We start from the raw sequence: 20,565 nt of genomic DNA on the forward strand, positions 1-20,565 counted from the left end.
AAAAACCTTCCTGACCGATTTCCAGAAAATTTGGATCAAAACTGCAGCCATAAGAGTGTTAACGAGATTTTTCTATTTTTAGCTCCTGGGACCAAGTTTTTGACCAGAGAATGATGACCCATCTTTGAACTTGACTTAGAAATCATCAAAACAACTTTCCCGACAAATTTCCAGAATATTTGGATCAAAACTGCAGCCACCAGATTGTTAACAAAAATTTTCTATTTTAAGCTCCTGTGACCTAGTTTTTGACCAGAGATGACCCATATTCGAACTTGACATACAAATCATCAAAACAACCTTCCTGACAAATTATCAGGAAATTTGAATAAAAACTGCAGCCACTAGAGTGTTAACATGCTTTTTCTATTTTTACCTCCTGTGACCTAGTTTTTGACCCAAGAAAACCCATCTTCGAACTTTATCAGTATTCATTGAGACAAACATTCTGACAAAGTTTGATTTTGATAAAGTTTGATGATGACCCAATCAAAACTGTGACTGCTAGACTGTACCCAATTGTTGACGACGAAAGACGCATGACGACAGACATAGCCCCATCACTATACCTCACCTTGACCACTTTGTGGTCAGGTGAGTTAAAAAAGCAAATCAGAGTTATGGTACTTGTACCAATCATGTAAGATAATCACAGAGAAGAGGGGTATGTACTTCAGTAGTCATGGAAATACCAGCTTACATACAAAAACTTAACCAAACAAGTCGAAGAAGGGGCATAATATGCAAAACAAGAATTCTTTTGTGAAACAAGAGCACCGCTAGGCGGAGCATTTTATACCCGAAAAGTGTTGTTTTTTTCTTTAGTAAGGATGAAGCAGGGCTACAGATAACATTTTGTATATATTGGGTGATTACCCCCTGTTTTGAGATCTATTGGGTTTTTTTGATTTTCTTAGAGTTATTTCTGCATTTTTTACCCTACCCTCTTTAACCATTTTGGGTTTTGAAGCACATGTTCTTGTATTTTACCAAAAATTTCTGACCTTCATTGTAGACTGTTGTAGGTTTTGTATGGTAATAAAAAAGCTACTTACTACTATGCTTTATGGTTTATTAGCTGCCTGATATAATTTAAAGGTTGAAACAGTCTGAAACAGTATGACCTGTCTGATTGACGGCGTTAAGTATATTAAACTTACGTCTTTACCCACCAGTTCCAATGCAGTTTGCATAAATAAGAATTTATTTACTTTTTCTTACCCTTAGTTATTATTTCTATTGCATTTTTTGACATTTTAATTGGGTAATTATGCAAATACGCATGTTATCTGCAGCCCTGATGAAGCATTTGTAAGACATGGGAATAAAATAAAGTATTACCTCCTTCAACAAGCAATTATCATAGTATTGCAAGCAATCCAGAAGTCCCCTACCAGTTAGAACCCCAGCAACATTCTGAAGTGCCATTGGCCATTCACTAATGTCTCAATTTTTCTCTTTTTTAAGCAAATTTGTTGGAAAAGTTCTTTAAAAGTGATCACAGGAAACAGTTTATATGAACAGACAGACTGAAGGACACTCTAAAGTTAATTTTTTAAACATCCCTGTTACCAAAATATAACATTTTTAAAAGAAAAATTCTTAAAGAGGAGATAACTCTTGAAATAAAGATCCAAGATGTCATACATGATGTGAATGTAACAAAGAACAATTAGTAATGAAGCTTTTCATAATGAATATTTATTCTGAATTTGAAGTAAAAGAAAGTTAAAAGAATGAATATGAAATATTCAAAGTTTAAGGAGGAGATAATTCTGGAAATAAGAATGCTAGATTTATAAACCTTGTCATATTATTATGATGTGGGAGTTTGAAGTAAATCCTATAAGTAATGAAGAAGTTGGAATAAAATATACCAATTTCTCAACAAAAAAAAAATAAGTTCAAGGGGACATAATTCTGAAAATACTCTTGATATAGCATTGAACCTTCTCACAAATGATTTGAGTGATAATGAGAATCATATATATGAAGTTTGAAGAAGATACATTAAGAAATAAAGAAGTTATTAAAAAAACAACAAAAAAAACAACATTTTTTTCATGCAAGTTCAAGGGGGGCAATTCTGATAATTTTTGTGCTAGAGTTAAAACCTTGTCATATATGATGTGGTTGATGACCAGAAACTTATGTTTGAAGTTTGAAATAAATATCTTAAGAAATAAAGAACTTTTGGTGAAAAAGACTTAAAACTAGACAGCATTAGAGAAAGCGTGCGTTTCGGCGTCATTTACGCAAGCAAATACTCATTTTGGCGTATATTTACGCATAATAATTACAGTTTACGCATTTAGTGTTTACATTGACACCGATAAAAATGACTGACTGGTTAGCGTACTGTTCTATAAAGGTGTGTTATTTTCTCAGCCTGGGTATATAATTGCAAACCAGTCGACATTGTATATACCTGAGACGCTCGGTAATAGATGTATATAAGATAAATCAAGTGTCTGTCACGTTATAGAAGTCAAAGAAAAAATATTGTCAAATTTATCAAATTATCAAGTTGTATACATTGATAATGTCTTGTTCGAAACCCAAACACAAAAAATCGACACATTCTACTGTGTAACAAGCCCAGTGTCTTCTCAGAGTGTAATTCAGCCAATTATTGAAGAAATTTTGACTATTGTTTGCAAGAGCAAAAAACACATACGACAGCATTAGATGCTACGATCAAATCATGGTGTAAAGGTTTCCCGTGGCTGTCTGTAACGTCAGATACGACAGATGTAGTGCATTTGAAATGTGCCTTGTGTTGTAAGCACAAAATGGGTGGAAAATGGGCCACAGAAGGGGTTCTCAACATCCAAAAGTCTAACATTGAAAGGTAAAAAACAAATTAATAATTGCAACCTTTTATTTTGTACCTAGCTCCTCTTTTTTCAGAAAAAAATACAGTGAAACTAAGTTATACCTCACACCTTATTTTATTTCATTTATATGTTAGATAATTTACAGTCCATTAAATTTAAAATAAAACAGTAATCTCAACATATAATTTGGTAAATAAATGGTTGCTTATTAGCCCACAAGCGAAAAGAATTCAGTGTAGGTCACAACTGTTTGCATGTATACATTTACTTCATTTCACGTAAAAATGGTTCAAGTTCTTATAATATGCCTTATATGTATAACAAAATACATGAAAATTGTATTTAATTATTATATTATAATTAAGAATATATTGGCACATTTTATTTAGCAATAATTTATTGAACATGATGATATTTTTAATCACAAAATCAATGTAAGTATTTTTTTTGTATAATAGGTGTAAACTTTTAAAACAAAAAAATTGGTATGTGCTTTATTTGGCACAAATCAAAATACTTGGTATAATCGTATTTCTTATCCTGTCAGAGCTGCCCTGAAAGAAGTATCCTTAGAGACTCTCCTTACTGAGGAGATGGGTTAGGACAAAGCAGAGAAGGAAAAGGAGGCTTACTGCACCTTACAAGTCAAGAACACTAAAAAAACATTATGTCTTAAATGTGTATAAAGTGTAAATGAAAAGTAAAAGACATGCATAATCTCTATACTGCCATCTACTGGTAGGGGACTAAAAAGCAATCCTCCTTCATAGCTGAAGAACCTTCATATATATATATATATGAAAGCACCACCATCAAGTTGTTATCTTGCAAGTAAAAATCCTACAACGGATGGACGGAAGGAATCCAGGGGTATAACATAAGCTAATTTTTTAGGGCATATAATTAATGTACTCAATATAACTGATCATCCTATGAAGTTTTACAGTTGTAAAACTCTTAAACAATAGTAAGGTCATTGGATATTGACCTTTGATCTTGTGACTCTAATATAGATATGGATCTTTTATTCAATATAGGCAATCATCCTATGAAGTTTGAACAATGTAAGCCAAATGGAACTTGTGTTATGTTCCAGAAACTGTAATTTTCAGTGTTAAGTCCATCCGCATTAATATAACAGAAGTAGATTTTTTTGTTACTACACAATTGAACTTTGCCATAATGCAGTAGTGTCTAGTAAATTTGGGGGTCAAGGTCATATTTCAGCATGTCAAATTAATAGACACATTAAGCATTAATTTACCAATTTCTAAAAACAAAATCATTATTATAAACATGGTGTCATGTCATGGTGGAATCATAATGCCCTTATAATGTGCTCAAATTGTTTTGTTTAATATCTCTACAAAGCTAACAACTGTCTTGCTAGAGTTCATGACCTAAGTCAATTCATAAATATCTCTGAAAATCATGAACTTTAGACTTACTCCAAGCCTTTGAATATTTTACATAAAAATTGCATAACATGTATTAGAAATTCCAATGCAAGTTGTTTCCTCTTACACAAAAAGATTTTTTTAAAGTTTTTACTATATGTACAAAGTGAAAATCAATGACCCTGGCCAGGGCCAATTTTGGCCCCAGGCTGTAATTTGAACTATCATGTTTCTTGCCAAATATCTAACCTCTAGCCTTTGTAAATTCAGAGAAGAAGACTATTTAAGATTTTACTTTATACATATATGGAAAACCTATGAACCCTGGGCTGGGCCAATCTTGACACTTGAGGCAAAATTTAAACATTTGGTAGAGGACCTAGAGATGACATCATATACCAAATATCAAAGCTCTAAGCCTTGCACCTTCAGACAAGAAGAATTTTTTAAAGTTTTTACTATATGTACATAGTGAAAATCAGTGACCCCCGGCACGAGGCCAATTTTGACCCCAGGGCTATAATTTGAACAATCTTGGTACAGGTCTACCAGAAAATGCCTTATGCAAAATATCTAAGCTCTAGGCAGTGTGGGTCTGTACAAGTGGATTTTTTAAATTTATTCTTATCATTTCTTTTGGTTGCCATGGCAACCAGATTTCTGCATGGAATCAAATTTTTTGAACAACTTTGGAAACCCTTCACCCAAGGAACAATCCTGCTAAGTTTGGTTGAAATTGGACAAGTGGTTTTTCACAAGAAGATTTTTTCATTTCACTATATAATCTATGTAGCTTAGTAACACACACACACACAAACACAGGTGAATCGCTACATGCCATCGCAGATGCTGCGGCATTAAAACAAATGAGAGTTATAGGATTTGTGCCAACTAGAACTGAATTACGGACAGGGCCGACCGTGAGACAGGGCAGACCGTATGTTTGGACGGGGCGGACCATATTTTGGGACAGGGCGGACCGTGACTCGAGACAAGGCGGACCGTGATTTAATGTAATAAAAATATTTAAATATAATTGCCTTTTCTTTTTTTTCTTTAAATCATTATGAACATATACAAATATCAATGCAGTTATTAATTTAGAATAAATTTGATTAATGAAATTATTTAAAACAGCATCGAGTTGGACATTATGCAGTTGATAATTGTCCAATTATTAGGATAATGCATGTCATTGTTTGTTAAGTAATAAGAGGGTATTCCTTTATAAAACAATACATATAGAAAAGGCTTGTTATTCACGTCTGACATTTGAAAAACAATACAAAACAATAGCGTAAAATGATGATGAGTGACATTACAAAAATGATCACGAAAGGTTGACAAAATTTACATCGTATACAGAAAAGATGACTTATTATTTAAAAGATATTTTAAAACATAATGACATAGTCAGACAAACATATATACGAGTACAAAACTTAACAAGAGCTGTCGGTAGGACAGCACGCTCGACTATTCTTAGTGCTTGATAGTAAAGGAGCCTTGATAATGTTAAATTTTTTAAGTTCACAAAAGGGCTAATTTTTTTTTATAAATTCATGTTATAGGCCTTAGAGAGAGTCTAATTATACAGTATTGGCTTGACTATTCGAAAGGTAATGTCACAAGGGTGTTTTATTGAGTATAATAATTACTAATTACCTATGAATACATAAATTTGAAAAAAGGTACAAAGGCTTGTTATTAAGATGTTTTATCAAGTAAATCACTGATTTATTATTATGAATGCATAAAAGTTGTCCCAAAAAAGGCACAAACCCTTCAGTAGTTATTGAGATAACAGCTTACAAGCAAAACCCTACCATGAATTTCTAAGTGTTGAAAAAGGGGAGAAAAATCAGCCTAAATGCAAGATAGAATTATGGATCTTTGTCAGTGACCTACAATTATGACCCTAAATGCATATGTGAAGTTTTAAATAAATATCTTTAATAGTTATTGAGATATGTAAAAACTTGCATGTAAACATTAACCAAGAGACTAAGTGAAAAGGGATATGAATCAGCCTTTATGCAAGATAGAGTTATGGAACTTGGTCAGTGACATACAATTATGACCCCTCCAATTATGACCCTAAGTGCATGTGTAAAGTTTCCAGTAAATATCTTTGAAGACCTTTAACTTTTAACCAAAATTTCTAAGTTTTAAAGGGGCAAATAATTCTGCAAATATTGCAGGCAGAGTTATGCAATTTCGCAAACTGGTGTACATTGTTTTACTATAAATAAGTATTGTAAGTTTCAAATTGAATATCTCAAGCAATAATTGAGATATTGACTTTACAAAAAAAACTTTTAACCAAAATTTCTAAGTTCCAAAGGGGCATAATTCTGTCAATATTGTAGGCAGAGTTATCCAACTTGTCAATCTGATGTACCTTGTTTACTATAAATAAGTAGTTGTAAGTTTCAATTGAATATCTCAAGCAATAATTGAGATATTTGACTTTACAAAAAACTTTAACCAAAATTTCTAAGTTAAAAAGGGGCATAATTCTGTCAATATTGTAGGCAGAGTTATCCAACTTGTCAATCTGATGTACCTTGTCACTATAAATAAGTATTGTACATGTAAGTTTCAATTGAATATCTCTAGCAATAATTGAGATATTTGACTTTACAAAAAACTTTAACCAAAATTTCTAAGTTAAAAAGGGGCATAATTCTGTCAATATTGTAGGCAGAGTTATCCAACTTGTCAATCTGATGTACCTTGTTACTATAAATAAGTATTGTAAGTTTCAATTGAATATCTCAAGTAATAATTGAGATATTTGACTTTACAAAAAACTTTAACCAACGCAGACGCCGACGCCGGGGCGACTACAATAGCTCTCATATTCTTCGAATAGTCGAGCTAAAAACTGCATGCATATCGACTGATTTACTTTTTAAAATACATTCATGATTGTATACATATAATATAATGCACTATAATGCACGGCCATTAAGGCTTGTGCAACTATCTAGAAATGTTTTGATGGAAAGTGTCTTGTTGGAATACTCTATCTAAAATGTTATCAATTTTGACTGCATGCTCCTTGTTGACTTCTCAATTTTGATTCTTTTGATGAGTTAATTTATTTGCTTTGTTTTAATTAAGATGCTGTCTGTTTAGAGAATTTATATACATGATTACATTTCTTGGTTTTCCTATAGAAACGAATTTAAAACTAATATAAATGATCATTTTTCCTCTATACAGCTTAAATGTTATGAATTGCACATAAAAAAATTATGGCAATTCTGTCAAGTTTTTCAATATCAGTGCAAAAGGAAAATATGTTTTACATACAAGAGATTTTTACTCTACTGATAATTGCATGGCTAAATGTTAATAATAACCTGTTCAATATGAAAATGCTTAGAATATGACATGTTTAGGATGACATTGATATCAAAATGTAAAAAGATAAATGAAATAGCAATATTAAATTTGAAATTAAGCACAGTCCGCCTTGTCTCGAGTCACTGTCAGCCCTGTCCCAAAATATGGTCAGCCCTGTCCAAACATAAGGTCCCCCCTGGTACAGTCCGCCCTGTCTCAAGATCCGCCCCTTCCTACGACCCTAGAACTGCCACTGCCATCATCATGGCGTGAATATGAGAAAATAATTATATAAATGTCAAAATTAATACACTGTGGAATGTCAAAATTAATACACTGTGGGTACTTGGTAGGAACCAGTTTCCGGACAATACCAGTTTCCGGACAAGTATTATAACGGCTTAATTTTGGCTTTATCGATGACGACCGGTATTATATGTCATGAAGAAACTTGGTTTGATTGTTTGTGAAAATAAACTTCCTTCCAAGTTGATACATCATTAAAATTTCGTGAGGATATCTTACCTGTGTTTTAAAAACAGCCTTATATACCTTTGGGGCATGTAATTTGTTCTTCGCATGCGCAATATTTTGTTTATTTCGAGATATAATTTGGGGTAGCAATTAATGCACAATGTACTTCATTCGAAGTTCATTGGGTGTAATTTCCAGAGCTAAATCTGTAACGTATCGGAAAAAGGTGTTTAGCTAGGTTTACTCCACGTTTGCACTTCTTTGCTGCCGTACACTTCACTTTTCAGTCATTCCGAGACCCATCACGTGATCATTGTTTTTCCTATCATAAACATTTTTCAGTAAATCAGCTTAATTATATAAGAAAGCTAATATGTGAGAATAATTTTTTTGTTATATTAAAGTAATTATCAGTTAAAAAAAGAAATGAATAGCAGCTTAATTAATATATGTCCGGAAACTGGTTCTGCAAGAGTGAACAATTTACACTTTTAATGACCTAATTTAACCCTTCAGTTTGTACATAGCTTACGTCACCAGGCAGTATTAATTGTGTTATCGGATGTAGTTAGAGCTCAGGTTTTTGGTATGTTAGTTTTATTAATGCATGATTATTATTAAAAAATAGACAATTAAAAAAACTTGAATTATGTCCGGAAACTGGTTCCTGACCAGTATACTCGGTTCCTATGATATCAAGGGTTCTATGATATCAAGGTATTTAAATTTTCTGTGACTGTTAGTAAAAGCAACACATGACGATGCTAATATTTGTAAAACTTGCACACTAGATTCATTTTCATCTGCCAATAAATTTAATTTGGTGAATAATGAATGTATTTGTTGCAAGAAAACTATTTTATAAAACGTTCATATTTGACTACCATTTTCCTTAATGGTTTTTACACAGTCAATTAAAATATGTTATAAACACATATACTGACATATAGTCTGTTCATATAGTTTTTTAATTTTATAGCAAGTTAACTGTTGGAAGATTTTCACAACTTAAACTGAAAGAACTTGACCCATCTCTCTTCCATACTTGCTTTTTTGGGGATTACCTTGATACCGTAGTAACCTCTTCTGAAATTACCCAAAATGGCAGACATTGAAAATATTCTAAAAAATGTCATTTTTATTGGTTCTTTTGAAATAATTTTTTGACAAACAGTTCTGGAAAAGGTTCAATTATAAGATGGAAGAAAAATCTCACTCATTTATGATATTTATATTTAAATATTTTCCGATCAACGTTAAGTACCGTGATATCATAGAACCCCGGGCTAAGTATTATTACTGGTTTGGGGGATAAACTCGGCCGAAAATCGGTGTTTTGGGGGCATATTTCATTTAGTTGTTTACGTATTCTGATGAATCTTGTACCATACTAAACTTCAGCTCTTCGATATTCAGGTATCACCATAAAAGTTATATTTAGAAACAAGACGGGTAATTTTGAGAGGCCCTGGAAGAGGTACGTAAAAAGCACATTCTTAACACGCGCGAGTAGATAATTTCGGCTCTTTGTTTTTCTTCTTAAATCATTTTTAATGAGTAAGGCCATCCTTAAAAAAATGTTTGTTTGCAGTAACCCGACCCAGAATTTTCAAGGTGGGTAGGTAGGTCGATTTTTTTTCTTCTTGATTGAACTGTACTCCCAAGAAGACATAGAATTTTAAATGATCGACATTATATGCTTTGATAATCGAGTAAAAATGAATAAATTGACAACTAAATGCTAATTCAATAACAACTACATTTTATTTCTTCTATTTCCAGGAATATATGACTTTTCAATACATATAAACAGATTTCAATTTTTTTTTGGTAATCTTGTAATTATTTTTTTCCCACTGTTTTTGCAACTGTCACATATTGGTAGAACTACTCTAAATGATTTTAAAGAATCTTCATCCCGCACACCAACTTCAGTGCAGTAACAGCATATGTCCTGGCGACCAACTGCTTGGGCTGCAGCAGAATAGTAAGGTAGCTCTATTGGACTGGTACAGCACAACTGTAGGCGAACAAACACAACCCCTTGTAACTGGTCACCTAAATAAATGGGAAAAAAAATAAGACTTTTACTACATTCAATGCTCTATATTAATTTAAACTTGAAATAATTATCATATTGAAATAGATATTATGTATTATGTATATTATGCCTGGAAAGAAGATTTATGAAGAACAAATGATGTCAGCTTTTAGGCTTTATTCAGACTGTTTTGCAACAAATACATTTTTTAAAATACTAAATACTACTGCCTAGATGTTTCAACAGTGCACATGTTTAAGTTTTTAATAGTATGACTTGATAATTGAATTAATATTGGTCTTACCATCAACAGTTATGGATGACCCACATGTGTATTGGTATTTTTCAAGGGTCCTTTTTAAACCTCTTGTCTCGCGGACTGTCAGAGCTTTTTTGGCATAGATACATCTGGGCTTGCCGCATTCATAACAAGTTACCACACTTCTCACATTTTGGGCAACTAATATGCGGTTTTGACAACCCTATAACAATAACAAAAATAAGTTATATCCCTTTATTACATATTTTGCTGCATTGAATAAATAGATATTCATGACAGGTGTACAAGTAGAACTATCTATGTTCCATATGCTAGTTAGATAGCTTTCTCACAGTCACTGGTGCAGCTCAACAGTATTGACAGGCAAGGGGCTTGAATTCAACAACCTTAACCCCTCTTTAAAAATATTTTTTTAAAAAAACATCTAAAAAAAATTCTTTCTTTTCACCATATTTATAAAAACGTTAATAGTAGTATTTAAAAAAAAAATGCAATCACCAAGTTTTTTAATAAGTAAAAAAAATAATTGTTTTTTTTTAATTTTTATCCCGGAATTTTAATGTACATGCAATAGGTACACCACATTAATACCTGCTGTTGCTCAGCAACTTTTGCAACAGATTCAGTCTGCCCAGATGGTCTGTCTTGTTCAGAAGTATCAGTGCCAAGAACATCCTCAAACTTTTTGAAGTGGTCTCTATTACCTTGATCTATTTCTGGGTCAGGTAGAAATAATGGAATTTCTTTTGAAGCATTTCGTACGGGTGTGCAGCAAGTCTGTAAATCACACTTCCTTACCTAGGAATATATATAAGTAACCATTTAAGAAATAAAAAATACATTTTGCTAAAATTATAATGATATTAAACAGGATATAAATGTAAATAGATTGTAATTTAATAACTGCTATTTATTCTGAAGACTTACGTCATTTAAATAGTTCTATAAAATTTAATTACCTTTCTGACATAGTTAATTTATTTATATTGACAAAAAGTGATGATATCAAATTGTAATATTATTTTTTAAACCAATTATAAAATTGTATTTGAATTGAATATTGACTTGAAATAAATAATTATAAAATAACCAGTTTTCTGTTTTAATATCTATATCTAGCCGCTGCATACATGTGAAGACTTTTAACTACATTGCCAGTCACCAGTAACCTTTTTAGTGTTGAAATATGATTCAGTGCCAAGAGCATTTAAACATGTGTTTTGGTATCAGGAATTCTTAGTATTTTAAAGATGCAGAATTTAACAAATATCAGATGTTCAATTTGATACTTTAATATGGACTTTTAATCATATTTCATCACTCAAAAAATTTAAGACATGAAAATATTATAATATATACCGGTATACTCGGTGCAAGACATAGAGAAAGCAAGAAGTTAGACTTGAACTCATGGGGAAAATGTTATGACAAAGAAGCTATACTAGTTTAGTCATTAGACATTTAATTTTGTACGCATATACTTACATTTGAAGACCCTAAGTGGTTATAGAAAAATATTTGATATTAATAATGAAATTTTGAAACTATTAAATAAATGAAAAATAAAACTATAATTGGCCTTTAATACTTAAGTTTTACAGTAAAATGAGGATTTAAACTTTAATATATTCTATTCTTAAAACATCACTAAAGACAACAATTATGGTACATTTAAGAATGTTTAACATGGTGGAGGTTAACTCAGAGTTTTGCTAGATGGTGTCTTATATCTTCATGTATTACACGGTCAAATTATGACAGAGTAAACTATTTAATACAGTCAGCAAACTGTCATATTGATGGATGTTGAACATCTATAATGAATTCTCCTTTGAAATTTTATTCAATATGCAAGTTAAAAAAAGTCAACAAACCTGGAAACATAGTGACCCTCTCGACAATGTATTTCCATAAACTCTTTATAACCATTAATCTTTTTCATGTCATTCTGTGTGTACTTCCCCAGCACAATTTCTGGAGCCACTAGCTCATGAATCTTGGACTCAAACTCAGCAATGTCATCTTTGGATGCAGGAATACCGGTCTTAAATGTTTTACCCTTCAATTGTACTCGTTCAGTGCGTTCATTTAGAAAAGTTACAATCTGTTCAATTGATTTCATCCATGCATCTTCTAGAACTCTTTCTTTTTCAGATTTCTTTCTAATGTCTTTCATGGAACTGCATGATTTCAGCTTTTGTTCATAATCACTACTCATCTCTGTGCGATTCAATGCTACATTTTGATAAGCTAAGTTCAGAAGGCTCATGATCCTTTCTGCTGGATTGGCCCATGAGTGCCCAGGAGCTGTTCTTGCAGCTATGAGAATATCAAGGTCCAAAAGTTTAAAAAGCACAATCAGTGATAGTTTTACAGCTGCATATGTTGTCCTATGATCAGGGCCACCATCTGTATACATAAGCAGGAATGGCTTTTCGTAGTGTCTGGCAGTTTTTAGAAGCAGATCCTTTAACTCTGTGGCGTGTCTGAATGGTCCTGATGGCTGAAAGATGGAGTCCTTCAATGTAACATACACTTGTCCCCTGTAGAAACTATCCTCTGGCGTTTCAGGGATGTCAACCTCTAAGCACACAGAAGGTGTCAATGAGCCCTTTGTAGAGACATCATGGTCTAAGGCACCTAGTACAGATGACACAGGAACCAAAGATTTTTTCCCACGCACCCCAGTTTGAACAGCCATCCCTGGCTCCCCATAATCTACTTTAGACTTATCATCCATGCAAACAAGAGTTGATTGGTCCCTAAACTTAATTGCATATCTTTTTAAATATGAAAAAATTGCAGCACAGTAATGCTCATCACAATGGGCTTGCCTTAATTGTCTCGTCTGCACCTTGTGTTGTAAGTTAATGCGTCCCTTATAGAGTTTGGCTGTGTTAACATATGCATTTTTTGGCACAAATGAAAATAGAACTGTACTTTTTTTTGGAATTTTGGTTCCTTCCGGGCATTTCTTTGAAGTCTGATCAATTAGATCCCTAACAGATATATACTTACTGAAATGTTCAACAGAATTGTGTCGGCATTCATCTGTTGCCGTTAGAGAGGATAGTTCTTTTTCCAGCTGGTAAAAATATATCAAAAGTGTCAATTGGTCTACCTGTGTTAAGTGAACGAAGATCAATTGCTATGTCTGGGTCATCTGTTAATAGAGCATGTCGAAGTCTTGACTCAATAGCTGGGTTCTGACAAGCAGAGGTATCTAATGTTAAATCTAAGTAAATAGCCCTCAAGATATGGGGTGGTATGTCTGTTACACCTGAATAAGTTTTAACAAATTCTTTACGCATTTGCCTTGTATGGTATTGAGGCAATTTTGCCTCTAAAGTTTTATATACACGGGCAGCAGACGACATCATTTCAACTGGAGACCTGTTTTCTGGAACACGCCATAAAAATACAACCTTTCCTAGACCTGCACCTGGATCATAAGAGAGGACATCCACAGAATAAGTGAGGGACAACCCTTCAATATATCTTTTTCTACTCATTTTAGTAAATGTTTCTCGTGTATGAAGATTTTCATCAAAGAGCACTGGAATATACTCCTCAGATTCTGACATAACTTGATCCAATATCATGTAACAGGGTTTGACTGAACCTACACACTTTGGATATGGTTGAACAACAGCATGATCCCCAAGTGGTCTTGCTGGATTAAGTAAGGATTGTCTGAATTTCTGTTTAGTATTACTTTGTTCTAGATAGGATGCATACTGATGTAAGCACACAGATAACCCAGTCAAGTCTTCTTTAAAAGATCCCCATGAAATAGCATATGTTGATGAGGACAATCGAAGTACCAGATCTGCATGTTGTTTTAATTCAGTTGATGATAATTGTGGAGCTGCCTTGCGCTTCTTCTTGAAATCATTGTAACCTGTGTATTTGGTCAATCTGGAATAGATGTATTTTGTATATTTTTCTTAATTATCAACTACATATAAAGTAATGTACTGTAAGCAATGCCATGTAATAAGAGTAAAATAAACAAGTACTGCCAGATGTTTAAAGTTCTAAACAGTATACTGCTTTAAAAACTTTTTTTAATATGAAACTTGAAAAATTATTTGAAGCAACTTAAATTGAAGATATTTTTTCATATAAATAAATATTCCTCAAGTCATTTTCTTAAAGTCATATCTATACTAGGAAACATATTTCATTGTTAGTTGTACTACCAACCTTGTTGGAATTTTACTGTTACAATCTGTCTTTGAATTAATTTTGTCCTGACTTCCATCAATGTACCATAAAGCATTAACAAGTATGTTCATCTGACGACTTACATCATCTTGCCGTAAAGAACTAGAAAATTTAATTTCAGGTATGTCATCCACCAAGTCATTGTACAACTTATCTTTGGCTGAAATATAAGGACATTTTAACATTAAGATTAAAAAAAAACTATAAAAAGATTTTTAATTTCTTAATTTAAAGTGTTCAAAAAGTTAATGTATTTCTGACATTGAATTAATTATGATTAAAATTTGTAAAACAAGAAGTTGAAACTTTTCTTGTATATCAATGCAGATTTTATATGTGCAAATAAAAACAAAACATTTTTAAATATTGAAACATAAAAAAATGAATGTAAAGTTTTTATCTCACACTTTGATATAAATACAATAAAAACACCAAAAAGAGACTTTCAATTTAATTTTACAGCTTTAATATTTTTCTTATTAAATTCATACCATTAAACCTTGGCTTATCTAATGGAATTTTATTTGGTTGTATCCTTCCTGCTGGCCCCTGAGTAAACATCAACACAGAGAAAGCATCTTTCAATTGACCAGGAGCTGGACCCTGTTTACTTCCTTCAGAGTCAGTAACGTTCAAATTAATAGTGACATATTTTAAGTTAGAGTCAAAATCAATTAAAGTTTTAATATTGTCATATGGATCCGCATCAAAAACATCAGTTGACGTAATTGTGCTACACACTTTCACTTTCGCCACTTTCTCAAAATTTTCTTCGACTTCTTCTGGCAACTGAATTCCTTCACATGTTATGTCAAAGACATCAAACCACGTATTGTCTGTATTAAACTTACGAATAGCATTTTTTGTCAGGGTTTTGATATTATTCTTGTTATTTACGAGGTTTACGGTCACAGAAAATGTGATTTGTTTCGTTTTGATGGGCGACGCCATCTTGGATATAATGCGCTGACTAAAAAACATCGGATATAATGCGCTGACTAAAAAACAAAAAGGACTTTAAAAGAACGAAAAGGCGTAATTTTCGGCGACGAAAAAATTTTTTTTCTCCAGACCATAAAAAAAAGTTTGAGTCGGGGCAAATTTCGTGAGTCGGTCGCGTTACTGCAAACAAACATATTTTTAAGGATGGCCTAAATCAAAACGTAGAATAACATGTCTAGACATTTTGTTATTCCTTTGCTATTCATATATGTCAAATAACAAAATATTTTTTATCAGAAATTTTCAATAAGGACTGTTACTTTTATACAATGTTATGTGTAAAAAACAACAAAAAACTCGGATACTTTTTTTGTAAAAAGACATGTATTTTCATTTATCAACATACGAAATATGTAGTTTTAGAATTAGTGACTCAAATGTATTTTGGCTTGGGAACTTCGTAAAATTTACAAGTGAAGGAATATATTAATTTAGGTGGTATTCAACCTACACATAACATATAACGGAGCATTTACATCAGTTTTTCAATTCCATTGCACTAAAGATTACATTTGTGATTATTTGTGCAATCGGACTTTTTCTGAGTTTGCAAGACTAAATTGAGTCTAAATTCATCTACAAAATGTATCCGTGAACATCGTCTGCTTTACAGGTAGTCGGTCAATATATAAAAGTAACCCTGTACGGGCCTCAAAATGAGCATCTACTGCGCATGCGTACAGCAATCGGATTTCCCGTACTATTTATAGGCATGTTTTTTAAACAAACGGGTAAATGTCTGTGCTATTTTTTAAATATCTTACCAAACTTGACAAAATTTCCAGATAAAAGGCCGATAAGTCGATTAATTTATAAAAAGCCGAGTTTATCAACCAGCCGAAGTTATCTCCCCAACCAGTAGGCATTAATGAGCAGACAAGCTTCTTCTTCTTCCAATACTGTACATAACCCACTCTGGGGCATTAACGTACAGGGTTAATTTTAGTAAAAGCCCCTTTGAACTTGACCTTTGACACAGTCACCTAAAAATCAATAGGGGTTATCTACGAATGTCAGACGTTTCACTCCCAAGACGTTTCACTATTGAGACGTTTCACTCCCAAGACGGTTCACACCTAGACGTTTCACTCCCATTTTGTCAATTGTATGGACGTTTCACTCCCAATTTTTAAGAGATGTTTACCAGGAAAGTTAACAAATTTTAATTTCATTAAAATCAAACAGTGTAAAAAGGAAATTCAATTTAATGTTTCATTTTGTTGATTTCAATGGTATTGTTAATACAAATTATTAGAAGATTACTCATTTAAAAAACAAATTTCTGAAATATCACTTTTATTATAAGTGTAACAACATGAGAAAATTCCATTTATAGTAAATTAAAAAAAATAGTTTTTGGTTTGGTTTGTTTTGGGTTTTACGTCACATCGACACAGTATAGGTCATATCGCGACGTTCCAGCTTTACTGGTGGAGGAAGACCTCAGGTGCCCTTCCGTGCATTATTTCAGGCACGAACGGGCACCTGAGTAGAACCACCCGACGTTCCATAGCTAGCTTTGGGATAGCTTTCCCTCAATGAAAGAATCAAAAAGTCCCTGTCGGGATTCGAACCCACAGCGGTGTAGGAGCGAGTGATTGAAGTCAGACGACCTTAACACTCGGCCACGGACGCCCCCAAAAAAAAAAAAAAAAATAGAATACAGAAGAAAAATAAAGACATATATAAAGTATCATTTAAAATATTGATAATCAACACAGTTAAAGTATCTAATATTATTCAACAATAAAATATTCAATATATTTAATATATTTATATAATGTTATGATTATTTCATTATAATGAAGTTATAATGATTATTTTTGTAAAGTCTCTAAACAATGAATGCGAAACATGTTATAAAATAAATTATTTTAAAAAATATTTTCTTCAACCAAATTTATTAAACAGTACGCCATAAACAAACTTAATTTTATTGTTGGTGTTATCTCATGCCCCTAATTAGTTGTATAAACACTGAGACAACGTTTCGACACCACTATTAAAATCAGTTGTATAAACACTCCACTCAAAGCATCAACAGTTTACTAATCAGTTGTTTATTGGATCATTTAAATATTGACAACAGCAATTTAAACATAGGAAACCTCTTTCCCTAAGTTTGTTTATACATAATGAAATTGTCCACAAAAAATGATTATACATGACAAATATTGAAAAAGTCCCAATGCTTCTAATTTAATTTAAACGAATATTTCTGATTTCAATGGCCATAAAATTTTTGACATGTTTCGCAAAGCACTGTTATACTAGCATTAAATAATCGTTAACAATTTTTTATCCCATGTTTTAAAATTAACAACAAAAAAACACGTTACTTCAAAGCTAATTGTTGTTCACAAGATTGTTTATGCTAAATAAATTTGCCTATTTGAGTTCCATGTTTACAAAAGATCAAATAGTTAGTTATATTTAAAGTGTTATTTTTAATCACAAAAGTATGTTTTTTTAAGTGAAATAAATGTAAATAATTTGCACATATAGATCAAAGAATAAAGAACACCTTATTTCAAAACAACAATAAAGAAGGAATAAAGAGTTTTTAAAGTCATTGACAAAAAAATGAATCCCCCTTTTTTATTAATTTTTATTAAAATTTAAGGTCTATTTTTAGTTCAATTCAATTTTCATTTTCAATATTTTTAGGTCTATTTTAGTATATATCAAATTAAAAATTTTTGGTTATAAAAGGTAGTGAAACGTCTTGAAGACGTTTCACTCCCATTTGGGAGTGAAACGTCTTGGTGTGAACCGTCTTGGTGTGAACTGTCTCAATAGTGAAACGTCTGTCTACCGTTATCTACTGGCCCAGACCAATGCACTTGTGAAGTTTGAAAGTAAAGAGCCCAGGCCAGGGGTTGTTGAGATATTGATCAGTAAACGTTTTTGCCTGAAATACTTCGTGAAACTAGCCCTTTGGTGACTGACGATCAGACAGTCGGACAAACGACGGAGATGTGATCCCTATATTTCGCCACCACTCTGTAGAGGCGACACAAAAATGTCAGAATGTGCAAAATACCTTACCAACTCTTTTCCCGCCATCTGCCAAAAAGACTCACCGGTCCGGTCGCTTCCGGTCTCCGGTCTCTCCCGGTCTATTTTAACCGGAATTTAAGAGAGACCGGCGAATAGTTATCATATTTACTGGCCCGGTAAGTGTGGTATTCTAAACATTATTAGATCTTTTTAAAATGTGTTGATATAAGTTAAATTTTCGTATATATAGCGGTTTGTATTTTTTTTCATTATTTAATAAATAAGTGCAGCATTAATATTATAATGTTTAGTTTAAACATATTTTATTGTATTAAATACATGTTTACAAACATATCATACAAATAATGAGTATATATCAAAATGCAAATGGGTTGGGCAACAAGTTCTTAAGCCCTTCCCAGAAATTAATATTACAGAAGAAAATACTTTTAAGGCAACAATGATTACTTTTAACCCCAAAAAATTTTAAAAAATATGTTTTTTATTTTAAATTATTTATTCTTAAAATTTTAGTGAAAATTTTGTTTTTTAAGTCGATCCACCACGGGTTCCATCCGACCCACTGCAGTTTTTAAAAATAAAGTTGAATTTTGGTTTTTGGGAAAAAGATTGTAAGAATATTTTTTTATTTAAGTAATTAGTTAGACAAATAACAATTAAATGAAAAAATTTTAGAAAAAAAACAAATGAAAAAAAAAATATTATAAAACGTCGGTCGTCTTGAAAATTTTTTTGAACTGATTCAAAATGACAAGTATCTCGTTTTTTAAAATTTTCAACACCCCAAATTTCTTTTTAAAGGATGTTAAATGGGTTTCTGAAAGATTTTTTTCTTGTTAAACTAAAATTAAAAATTGAAAGAAATGCTCAGCATTTTCAATCACAATATCACATTGACAAAAAGGGTCTTCATGCAAATGGTTATTATATAAATCGTTATTTAAATTACTACAATTATTTCTTAAACGTGTATGCAATATTGCCATAAAAATAATGCTTCGGAACAGTTGGTGCTTTAAAAAGATTTTTTAGTCTAGATTTAAATATGTTGGTGTCTGAGAGTTTCGTATATTGGGGTCGAGGTTATTCCATAATTCTAACGAGGATCTGGGACATACGATAATCGTATGTCCCAGCGAGGATGGTAAAAACGATGCATTATATAATTGAGTGCGTCTAGCTATAGTAACATACGGTAGTTGTTATTATTTCGCAAAGGACAAGAAGTAGAAAAATTAATCCGGCCTGTAAATAGCGTAAGTACAGTATATAGCATTTGATGACAATATCTAAAAAGATAAAATTTTCAAATAAAAGAATTAAACAATTAAATTGCCGCGAATTTCCTTTTAATTTTATTTTATAAATCAAGACATTTGAAGAAAGAACACATTTCCTTTTTGAATATTTTTTTTTAAATTTAATTTAACACAACAAGTTTTAATCCATTTAAACAATTTCATTTAATAATTACAAATGTAATTTAATTATTTGACTTAACAACCTTTTATTAACAAATCAGTCTTTCAATTTTTTTTTCACCCATTTTTAAATCAAAAAAACTTATAAAAATCCCTATTTATATGCAAAACTTTCGCCTTTAAATTTAAACAAGAAGGGAAACAGTAAAAATAAAACCTAAATATCGTGCCCAAAATTTACCGTGGGAACTTAAAAATAATTTACAAAACATAAAAAATGAAGGGCGAAAAAAAAACCCTGCAAAAAAGCTATAATTCACGTGGATAAATTTAAAAAGAATTTTTTAAGGGAGTTATTATTGGGACTTTCTAAGAAAATAATGTTTATAAAAAAAAAGAAAATATTAAGAACATTAACGAATATCTTTAAATTGGGGGTTTCCTAAAAAAACTAGAGTGACTTTTTTGACGAAAGTTTTTGAAATATGAATTATAGCGTTTTAATAGATTTTTA

At 31.8% G+C, this 20,565-nt stretch overlaps 1 protein-coding gene across 4 annotated transcripts in view; it reads right to left on the minus strand.

The window, feature by feature from the left end:
* The window catches only part of LOC132749491 (methylated-DNA--protein-cysteine methyltransferase-like), a 31,008-nt gene extending 12,208 nt beyond the window's left edge, over positions 1 to 18,800 (minus strand). The window contains exon 1 of one of the 4 annotated variants that reach the window (XM_060739241.1): positions 18,653 to 18,800. In XM_060739241.1, coding sequence (XP_060595224.1) covers positions 18,653 to 18,675 — 23 coding nt within the window. In that variant the 5' untranslated portion in view covers positions 18,676 to 18,800. Of the gene's footprint in view, positions 1 to 3,354; positions 3,378 to 18,520; positions 18,617 to 18,652 lie in introns of those variants that run through there. The other 3 variants (XM_060739242.1, XM_060739244.1, XM_060739245.1) reach the window with 3 other exon arrangements.
* Positions 18,801 to 20,565: the final 1,765 nt, after the last annotated feature.

This window comes from Ruditapes philippinarum, unplaced genomic scaffold (genome assembly GCF_026571515.1).
Source record: "Ruditapes philippinarum isolate M1 unplaced genomic scaffold, ASM2657151v2 ctg575_1_1_1_1, whole genome shotgun sequence".
Taxonomy (NCBI): Eukaryota; Metazoa; Mollusca; class Bivalvia; order Venerida; family Veneridae; genus Ruditapes; species Ruditapes philippinarum.